General features: G+C 44.8%; 1 protein-coding gene across 2 annotated transcripts in view; it reads left to right on the top strand.

The window, feature by feature from the left end:
• Window positions 1-10798, top strand: part of INPP5D (inositol polyphosphate-5-phosphatase D) — a 62064-nt gene extending 51266 nt beyond the window's left edge. The window contains exons 19-30 of one of the 2 annotated variants that reach the window (XM_017726263.1): window positions 7-95; window positions 334-415; window positions 1534-1623; window positions 1785-1898; window positions 3028-3110; window positions 4186-4273; window positions 4944-5093; window positions 5828-5921; window positions 6155-6262; window positions 6761-7030; window positions 8968-9544; window positions 10300-10798. In XM_017726263.1, coding sequence (XP_017581752.1) covers window positions 7-95; window positions 334-415; window positions 1534-1623; window positions 1785-1898; window positions 3028-3110; window positions 4186-4273; window positions 4944-5093; window positions 5828-5921; window positions 6155-6262; window positions 6761-7030; window positions 8968-9544; window positions 10300-10302 — 1748 coding nt within the window. In that variant the 3' untranslated portion in view covers window positions 10303-10798. The remainder of the gene's footprint in view (window positions 1-6; window positions 96-333; window positions 416-1533; window positions 1624-1784; window positions 1899-3027; window positions 3111-4185; window positions 4274-4943; window positions 5094-5827; window positions 5922-6154; window positions 6263-6760; window positions 7031-8967; window positions 9545-10299) is intronic. The other variant, XM_017726268.1, reaches the window with a different exon arrangement.
• Window positions 10799-10804: the final 6 nt, after the last annotated feature.

Genomic DNA, 10804 nt, shown 5'->3' with positions numbered 1-10804 from the left:
TTTTAGAGGAAGAAGAGATTACTTTTGCTCCAACCTACCGCTTTGAGAGAGGCACCCGGGAGAAGTACGCTTACACCAAGCAAAAAGCTACAGGGGTAGGTGAAAACTGATTTCCCTTCAGAGGTATATGGCATAAGCTGTGACAGCAACTCCTACAGGAGAATGTGACCTAAACCAATCTCAGTGTTTTCTGCCCTTGTAGTGTTTTGGAAGGAGTCAACACAATGAAAAGACTTGATACAAATATATGGTGCTTGGGTGAATGAATTTCCTGTTCTTTTGTGAACTAGTCCTTTCCATTCTTCTTGACATTACTTCTCTTTTGGTTTGCAGATGAAGTACAATTTGCCATCCTGGTGTGATCGAGTGCTCTGGAAATCCTACCCCATGGTGCACGTTGTGTGTCAGTCCTATGGTGGGTAGAGAACAGATTGTCGATAGCAAGGCAACCAGTCTGAAACGGAAATTATTCAGAACACAGTCTGTAGGATCTCCCTGCACTGCCAGGCACTCAGCATAAAGGGACCTGATGTTAAACCAGGCAGAGAGGAGCCAAAATATCTCTGCCTGTAACCTTACAGTGTTGGGAATTCGTTCTGTTTTTCTTTTATATGCAGAACACCACCTGGACAGTTGCAGCTGTCCAACTTTAGGCCATACTGTAGGATCACTTTACACCAGTTATTTCTTGGCAGCAACCACCATTTTTCCTGTGCAGTCACTACCAGGAACTCCTGACAGTGAGTGCCAGCAGGACAGACCCTGTGTGCACAGTCCGGTCTGCAGAGACTGAAGCTGCAAACACATCTCTTGTATCCAATCATATTTCAGAAGAGCCTGTTCCCTTTCCTCTGAGAAGCATCACAAAAGTGCAGTGCAGGGAAGAGAAAAAGCCCACAAAACCTATTTAAAAAAAGACTCAAATACCAGTTCCTGAAATGTCATTGACTATACGTAGGACTGAGCATCTGAGTATGCTGTTCATGGTTTCCTATGCATGCATTGGGAGCAGGGCTGTGAAAGTCTCTCAGGGATGAGGCAGGCTGATCTGATCACAGAGCCCATGATGCTGAGGTGTGGGGTTGGACAGGCTCCTCTGGAATGACTGGGTTTGCTGGAACTCAGTGTGTGCTTAGGTCCAATCAGGCCTTTTTCATTGGGCCAGGAGTTGCTTTGTAGCACTGAAGTAGCACCAGTGTATTCTTGTGTGATTTCCTGCCATACTAGAGCTTTAATTAGCTGTGCATACTGCAGAGGTAACCTGTAAGGGCTTTTTGTACTGGAGGAATCTAACACTGACAGTCATCTGCAAAACAATACAGTAAAATTATGTCCCTTAACCAAATCTTTCTTTATTCTGACAAAAGAGATACATTCCTGTGTACTGACATGAGTTTATGTAGAGAAACACTTTTGACTAGAGACAGTTACCAGAGAGACTGTTATGTTTTCTGGAAAATTACTGAATAATATTTCTGTGGCAGTGATCTCCTCGGAGCAGGGCAGTAACCATCCTCCCTTTCTCACTGGCAGGCTGCACCACTGACATCACAACAAGTGACCACAGTCCTGTGTTTGCCACCTTTGAAGTGGGAGTCACCTCACAGTTCGTTTCCAAGAATGGTTAGTCAGGTTGGGTGCATGTGTGCCATCTTCACCTTGGATACAAAATGCAGTGCTTTGTATATGCTGAGAGAAATTCTGATTCTTTAAGAGTCCACTCAAAAATGCCCTCTCTTTATCTCCTGCTGCAAGTGCCATTATTTTCCCTTCCTCTTTCCCACACTCCAAATACACAGATTCCCAAGGGGAGATAGAGTTCCTGCACTGCTACGCTACTCTGAAGACCAAGTCCCAGACCAAGTTCTACATTGAGTTTCACTCTAGCTGCTTAGAAAGTATGGGTTTGCCCATCTTTATTGTTTCTGTCAAAGTTTTCTGCATGTTTGGATTAGTTCCCCTTCTTCTTGCTTTGATCTAAGAAAATAGCTGTGTGGATCATTTGTTCCAATCCAAAAAAGGGATGTCCTAAAGTTCTGCTGTAGTTTACAAGTCATTCTATACTGTCAGCAATACAATCCAAACCCCACAGGCAAGGTAGCTGTAATCCATGCTTAGACATGTAGCTTTCCAACATTTTTTCCACCTTGTTTGTCAATCTGATAATTTCTTTCTTGATGGCAAACACATATTGTTCTTTCTTATCACACAGAAAATGCCTACATAGCAAAGACATGATTGATTAAATTTCTTATTGTGCCTGCTACAAATGATCAGGTGATTTCAAAATAAAGCATCTGCATTATGCTAACAAAAATAATTTTAAATAATTGAATTAACCTGGTTTAACAAAGAGTAAGTCAGAGGATCAGCTAAAAGGGAAATGAATGCTAGTGATGTGATTTTGTAAGTGGGACTGTGCACCCCGCAGCGCTGTCGGTTTCACTGCCTGTCCCCATGCTGTGGGGCTGAGTCTCAGCTGTTTATGTAACACAAGCCTACGTGCCCTTGGCTGTGGGTTTTTTAAAGCAATTTCCCATCACAGGACTGCTCCTGTAAGTGGAACAGCAAGCCTTTGGTGGATGCTTCATCACATTATCGCATGTCAGAGCGCTGTGTCAAAGACAGTTCCATAAAAGATTATTTTTTGGCTGTATCAAAATTTGCATAAATTTCTATGGAAACAGTGTATTACGAATCTTAAATTAGAATTTCAAAAGTGTGCTATCTTGAGTGGCGTAGGAAGAGCTGTCATGTTCTTATCCTCCGGTCCATGTATGCACTGAGCTCCTCAGTGCCAAGTTTAACTGTAAAATAAAACCATTTAACAATGCTCCAGCAAAATCACTTGCAAATTTACTGTGTAAACATTCACCCAAAGCTCAGACTTTAAGCTTCTTAATACTTTTAAAATTTGCATCCAAGTAGGAAAAGAATTGTAGGCTTTTTGGAGACATAGTGAAGAGGACTTGTAGCCCAGTTCTTGCTGTCTCTCTCCTGGTAAACTCCTTTCTTGTCCCTTTGCAGGCTTTGTAAAGAGCCAGGAAGGAGAAAATGAGGATGGAAATGAAGGGGAGCTTGTGGTAAAGTTCGTCGAGGCACTTCCAAAGGTAAACTGGGACTATACCTCCATATTCGTATGGAAGAGAAGCTTCCACTTTCATCCCATAAGCAACGTTAGATCTTTTACTTACATAAATACTATTTTCAGGAACATTGTTGTGGTCTTGTTTACACTCAAAGGGACTGTAAGAATGCAGGATGGGCTTAGGCTAAACAGAGTATGTTGTAAGCAGGAAAGGACTTTCATGCCAGTGTACTTACATCTCTCTCAAGAATTTTGCTGGCGTGATTATGCCATTCAGGACCATGACTTTTTTTCTCACCTTTTTAGTGAACATAATGCTGGTTTAAGCGGGCCCTGGTTTTTTTTTTTGTTTTTTTTTTTTGTGGTTTTTTTGGGTTTTTTTTGGTGGTTTTTTTTTTTTTTCTGGTTTTAAATGGAAAATAAAACATCTTAAAGAGTAACTCTGCCCTGGAGTTTCTTTGCCTGGTCAGACAAAACTTTCTTTTCGTGTATTTTAGAAAAGCTGATTAAGTATTTTTTATCTGTGTTAAAAAGAACATCAGTGGCCAGAAGTAGTGTTCTGTGTGTCAGTGTCAGACTCAAGTCCTGTCCTTGAGATCAGAGCTGTTCTTCATTTCTTGGCATGGTGGGAGCTGGAAGAACTACAAGAGCTCCTGGATTTGGAGCAAATGTGCATGTCAATACCCTTCTAAATAGCCCAGAAGTGCTGACTTTGGAAAGAGTTTTTTTTGAAAGACTGGGGAAAGGCTCTACAGTAAGTGATTGCAACAACAGCAGATAGATTTTTGGGAACAGATTATAATCAGAGTCCAGATGCCTTCCTCCTCAGGCAATTTTCAGTCCTGGACTACAGGAGAAAATTGCAGCTCACCCTGTGAGTGTCAGATTTGCAGCATTCCATCTCCTGTGCTGGGACTCAAAGCATGCAGCCTTTCACCACAGATAACCAGACATTATCAGAGGCTGATCCTGGAGGTGACATGATACTCCCATGGGTTTATCCAGCAGAGATTTCCTCATTTGGGACTGAGTTCCAGGGAGAAGTGTGCTCCTGTCAACCATATATTGTATTGACCCACCTTAACTTGTCTTTGCAGCTGACTCCAATTATTTCAGACCCAGAATACCTACTGGATCAGCATATCCTGATCAGCATTAAGTCATCAGACAGTGATGAATCTTATGGTAAGTGCTTAGCTCTAAAGTTCTGGATGAGTCAAAATCCACTTAGGTTCTCCAAACCACTGAAAGAGTGGGAGAGAACAGAAGTAACTCCTATAGACTGAACAGCTATGATTTAGAACTCAACATACACAGAAATACACTGTGGGCAATATTTTGTAAAGTAATTATGATTAGAGGAATATGAACTCAAAGCAACAACCTGTGTGAGCTTTACCAGCTCTGAAAGAGCAGTGGCTTAAAGAGAAAGTCCTTTACAGGAACTAAATCAGGAGTTAGCATGTGTAAATGTGCTTATTCAGAACATACAAATCCTGTTGCACTTGCACTTACTTGAGGCATTTCTTCTGGCTACAGAAAAGTATTTGGCTATGCTGGTGGCTCCCAGATTCTCACCAGCCAGAGCCATAGGCTCATGTTTTCCTTACCAGGAGTGGAAGCTCAGAATCCTGAAGTCACCCACAGGTATCGTCAATGCCCAAATCTTTCACACATACGTGAAGTGAAATAAATGCCCCTAATTTCTCCGGAGATACTAAACTCCTTACCGTGATCCAAAGCAGATTCTCTCCAGTAATCACAGACCTGTCAGTGCAGTGGTAGTAGATGACACAAAATATTTCAGTGCTTAGTTTCTCAGTCCCAGCCTCATTGTCTTCCTGTTATCTTTTAGGGGAAGGCTGCATTGCCTTGCGAATAGAAGCAACAGAATCCTTAGCTCCTATCCATACTGTGCTCACACACCATGGAGAGAAAACGGGTGTCTTCCAAGGTGAAATCAAGTTACAAACATCACAAGGAAAACAGAGAGAGAAGCTGTATGGTAAGGAATGTCATCATCTCTGCAATGCTCATGCTAGAGAATACTCACCTCAAAAGAGTTCTGGTAGCTGTCAAGGAATTGAAAATTACTTCTGCACTGCCTGTAGTCACAGAGAGGCAAGTGCTTTTGATGCTGAGTGCAAGGAGGTGTGAGTATGGTTAGTTCTCAGGAGCATACCTGTACTCTTTCAGGAAGACAGGACAATTGGATTCCTTGGGGTTTTTCATTATTCAAGTAAATTCAGCAGACTGAGAGAGCCCCCTGTCTGTCACCAGCGCTGGTTTTATTGAATGGGGATACTTCCACTTGTGACATGACACACTCCATGATAAGCTCTCCCTGCTCCAGTCATCCCAGGGAGCAGCTGCAAAGAGGCTCTCAATGAGCAGTTCTGTAGCTGGAAGATCACAAACTTTGCTTTCTTCACCTTGCTATCTGTTGTTCTCATTCAGAGTACAGAAGCAGCCTCATGACATTTACAATTATTCTCGATGGTAAAATGGCTGTATGTGGCTGTTTATATGGGTCATGACCTTTGTATTTCAAGATACACATTTCTTCCTCTGTCAACAAGACATGATGTGTGTAGTGGGCAGTTGAAAACATAACAGCAACAACAGTTTAAAACTGTCCATCACTCTGACGGACAAAGAGAGATGCCTTAATGCACATGGGAACACAGAAAACTTGGGCAGGCAGACTCTGGAACTGTGTGTGCCCCTTCTTTCCTTCAGATTTTGTCAAGATTGAACGTGATGAAACCACTGGTCAGAAACCAAAGAACATCAGCAATTTAGAGCCTAACAAAGACTGGGATCAGACTAACAGGTAAAGGGCAAGTGGGTAAGTCAGTTCCAGGAAAATGGTTGGCCCCATAAATGCAAAGCAGGGCTTGCTGTGGGAGCAGTGTGAACAGGTGTGCTGAGCACTGGGAAGCTGCTTTGTGGCTCTGTGGTCAGGACTGGTCAATGCTCCTGTGCCCAAAGCTTCAAAAGTTGAGAATGCATTAGCCAGACCGGGTCCCTGCACCCACTTTAAAAAGGCCCTTTCATTTCCAACAGAAAGTCAAAATCTACTCATCTGATGGCCAGAGAGGCAGCAGCCATCGCTCGCCACTGGGGGAGTGCTGTCCCTTCTCCTGACAGCCTGGGAAAGGAGGATATTTTACGGTAACCTTGCCGCCCTACCTCTGACAGCTTGGGGTGGGAAGCTATGCTCAAACTGCCTGGCTTTTCCTTCCCAAGGATGAGTCTGGGTAAAGCTGTCCTTTCACCTGTTTTCACTGGGGCTTTTCCTTGCAGGCAGCTTCTGGCTGGGCCCAGAAACCCACAACAGTCCCTGTATGTGGCTGCAGAAGCTGAGTGCTCTCTGCAGCCTGGAAAGGGAAGCATCTGCCACAGCCACAGGAACTATTTTGGGGGTGAGGGAGGTGGTCTTGACCCACCTGCTTCCTCTCCAGTGACCCAGGGGAGTGAGGCACTAACAGGACTCCCACTTATTCCCTGATTCTGAAGCAATAGTGCCCAAAAAAAAAGCTAAAAAAAAAGTAGACGATATTGAATCTAAGCAGTCAGTGGGAACTAACTCCTTTGTAGCTGGCAGGGAGACAAAAACCCCAAATGTATTTGTGCATGTACCTCCCTAACAATATTTCTTCTCTCGAGCAGCTCCACCCCCACAGACATCAGCAACCCCAACTACCTGGGCATGGCTGCCTTCTCTCAGCAGCCCTCTGCAACCTGCCAGCTTAAGCAGACACCTTCACCAGAGCAGCCACCTTCCCTCTGGAACTATGAGCAGCAGCCCAAAGAGAACACCTCCCTAATGGGGCAGAGTCAGTCATCCTCCACATCACCCTCCTTGTCACCTCTATCTCCGAAACCATCCCTCCAGCCTACAGCAAACAGAACCATTTGTAGTTGGAGTCAAGAGTACCTGTGAGTGTTTGAGTTTTGCACTGGGACTGGACCCCTCTCTCCTGTCATTCTGCACAGTCACTGTTTCATTATCTGTTTGGACAGTTCTAGGTGCAGCATATTCTTTACATATTTTATCTCTAGAATTAGAAAGATAAGTGAAGGTCACAAGTGCAGGCATCACATACTCAAAGAAAACCAGCGTAGCAGTTCCTCAGACTTTTGTGAAAGGAAAGCCAAAGATACATGAGTTAAACTTAAAATTAAATAATGGAATCTTAGAATGGTTTGGATTGGAAGGGACCTTAAAGCTCATCTCATTCCACCCTCTATGATGGGCAGGGACACTCTCCACTATCCCAGGTTGCTCCAAGCCCCATCCAGCCTGGCCTTGGACACTTCCAGGGATGGGGCAGCCAGGGCCTCAAGCACCCTTCTTCCTAACAGCTAAGCTAAATCTCTCCTCTTCTATTTTAAAACTGTTTCCCCTTGTCCTGTCACTATCTGCACTCTCCATCCTTTGTGTAAGTCCTCTTTAGGCACTGGAAGGCTGCAGTGAAGACTCCTTGGAGTCTTCTCCAGACTGAACAACCCCAGTTGTCTCAGCCTGATACATGTAGGTTTAATTCTCTACCAAGAGAAGAGAAGTAGAAAATTACAAAGTTGACTGTAATAACAAAGAAGAAAAGGGGGGAGTGTGGCATAGATCCTTCCCCTGGATGGGAAGTAGAGGTCCTTCCTGTGTTATATGTGAAGTACTTTCACTGAATTTCTACTTGCACTGTACAAATGTCCAGCTTGCTGCAGAAGCTAGACTCCATGTGCTGCCTCTATCACAAGCCTTGATGCAGAATTTCCATCTGGCAACTGAAAGTATCCCATCCCTTCCCAGCTTAGTGAGGTGATGAGGCTACTTCACCCCAGTGCACATGTGCAATCTGTGTCCTTGTTGCAGACCTCTTCACAGTCAAGAGACAGTTGCTCTCTGAGCTGGGCTAGAGCTCCCTGGTAAACGGATGTGGCACTCTGGAAGTCAGAACTTGCAGTAGTCAGAGCTGCCAGCACTGCTTGGGCCTGTTCTGTACCTGACAGTGCTCCATCATGGCTCAGCCCTCTGCTCCCGCATGCACAGACTGCCAGAGAAGAGCTTGAGGCAAGGAACACAACTCATTTGAAGACACCCAAAGGACATGTGCCACTGACCTCTATTCCACTCTGCTCAGTGATACTGTGGCTGATTTTTTAAGTACTTTCCAGGTGAAAGCCTGGCCAAATCAGGTCGAGTGACCCAAACCCACAGGACCTGCTGTGTCCCATTGTACAGCTGTGCTGTCGTTTCAGGCTGAGCTGCAGCTCAAAGGGCTCTGCTGGGAATGCACATGGATTCTCTCACCCTACAGCAGTGCTATTACTCTTACACTGTGCATTTGGGTGCATTAAGGAGATTTATCCCTTCCTTAGGAATACCATGCTGCATTGGTAGCAAGAGGAGATTGACCTAGTTGTAAAATGCCACAGTATGATGTGAGCTCTTACGTTAAGCCTCTAGACAACCATTTCCATCCTCTCTGCCAGTTCTGAAGATTCTTATTAATATTCAAATTCAGATTTGTGTGTGTTGCAGAGTCATCAAAGGACCTGGCACAGTTCAGCTCAGTAGTTTATCTGTTTAAAAAGAAGCCAAACATCACTTTGACAGAACTGTAGTCTAGCAGGGAGTTTACACAATGCTATGCATATCTGCTCTCTGCTGTCATGTTACTAATGATTAAACAAAGTAAAAACAATGCACACTTCTGTTCTCTCTCCCAGAGTTTTAATTGTTTTCCTGTTGCCCCTTTAGGCAGTCAGTTTAATTTGCTCACACTCATTTACTATTCGTGTTCTCCCTCAATCAGTCAGTGACTCTCTTGCCTTCCCTCACAAGTCTCCTTTTCACCTTACTTCCATGACTGTAGGCCACCTGACATGGGGAAATCCACGGCAGAGCCTGTGCTGCAGGAGGAGGGGCAGCAAAGGCCAGAGATGTTCGAGAACCCACTGTATGGCTCCATGGGCTCCAAGGGCAAGGTGGCCCCCAAGAAAGAGCAGGAATACCCCAAGGCCTTGCGGAAAGAGCAGCCGCCACTGCCTGAGCAGAGCTATCATCTCACAAAGCCACAGGAGCCCGAGTGCAGCAAGACCTCTGGCAAACAGCCATCGCCACCTTTCCTGGTGCCCACACAGCGATTCCGGTCCTACACCTCCCCCTGCCAAGCAGAAGAAAAGAATACAGGGGAAAAGAGTCAAGGGAAACCAAAGATGACAACACCATTGGAAAACTCAGCACCGCTCAAAAAAATCGTGAAGCCATCGAGGGCTGAAGTCAGCCTGAGCATCCAGGGACAGCAGAACAAGCCGCCCCTTCCCTCCAAGAGCCGGGCGGTGCTGGACATGCAGAACTCCAAAGGCCGGGACTATCGGGACAGTTCAGAGCTGCCGCACTCCGGGAAGCACCGGACGGAGGAGGGCCCGGTCAGCAGGACAACTACACCGGTGTGTTACTCGGGGGAATGAAGTGGGGTGGAAGTTGTCTTGGGCTGTGATGTCACTGTGACTGGAGCAGTACTGACTTAGTCACTAAGTCCTCACTCCATGGTTCCTATCCAAGCTCAGTGCTGTCCCACAAACCTACAGGGCCTGCAGAGCAGGGGGTGCCAGGGAATATCCTAAAGCAGTATTGCTGCAAGGATGGCATGTTGTGAAACTATGGCCTTAGCTTTGCAGGAATTTTTACCTTCTTCTGGACTGTTTAAGCCTGGTGGTCACAAGAGGAATGCAAATAGTCAGTACCTTGCTATGTCTTGTTTTGGGCATACTGTGCTGTTCCTAAGAGTGGCCAATCCTGGCCTGATAGCACAAATCCATAGTATTGAGCAATGGATTTGCTTTGCTGTAAGTAATAAAAAGATGATTAAAAGTAGTTGGTAGTTAGTGGTAAACACTTCTCAACTTAGAACAGTGTGTCTAAAAACATTACTGAACCCTCTACAGAAATAGTCAGGCATATACTTTCCTGGGCTGGTGGGTTTATTTGTTGTGGTTTGGTTTTGTGTTGTTTTTTGGGTTTTTTTCAACAGAACATCATGAGCTATATGAGAAGGAGTAAGGGGGGCCTTAGTAAGTGGGTTTGGGAGAAAAAGCCCACTTGAGCAAGCTGTAGGATTTTTTTTTTCATCTCCATTGAGATGGAAACTCAAAACTTGTAGAATTGACAATATACAAGCTGATGTCTTCTCTTGTCTCTATAGTGAACAAGACACAGCAGCTGGTGGTACCCTAGGAAGAATCCTGATGGGAAGAATGATGGAGACTACTGCTTTGTTCACACTGATGTCCCCTGGTCTGGTTCTAAAAAAGACTGAGGAATTTTATTTTTGAGGGTGCAGCCCTCCCTGTGATTATGAAAATGTTCTAGCTGAGTTTATCCTATTTTGCTCTGACCAAGAGGGGCCAGGACCACAATACCAAATGCAAGTTATTCTTTTGAGTGTCACTTTGGTACGTCCATTAAGAGGCGGGTGGCCAAGTACATGCATTAGTAAATGTTTTGGAAAAGAGGATGGTACGGTACAAGGACTAGGAGATGGAAGGGGTGGATTGAAAGAAGCCCTTTCCTACAAAAGCAAGACTTCTATTTTGTGTTACAGGATTCCTATTAAAGAGTGATAGGTAAAAGAAAGCATCTTAAAAGCGGTACAGCTCCAAAAGCATGTCCTATCCATGCAGCAAGGAGGTCAGGGAGGATGGGGAAAG

Source organism: Corvus brachyrhynchos, unplaced genomic scaffold (genome assembly GCF_000691975.1).
Source record: "Corvus brachyrhynchos isolate BGI_N302 unplaced genomic scaffold, ASM69197v1 scaffold450, whole genome shotgun sequence".
Classification (NCBI taxonomy): domain Eukaryota; kingdom Metazoa; phylum Chordata; class Aves; order Passeriformes; family Corvidae; genus Corvus; species Corvus brachyrhynchos.
The sequence above is the reverse complement of the archived record's forward strand: the minus strand, read 5'-3'. Positions and strand labels throughout refer to the sequence as shown.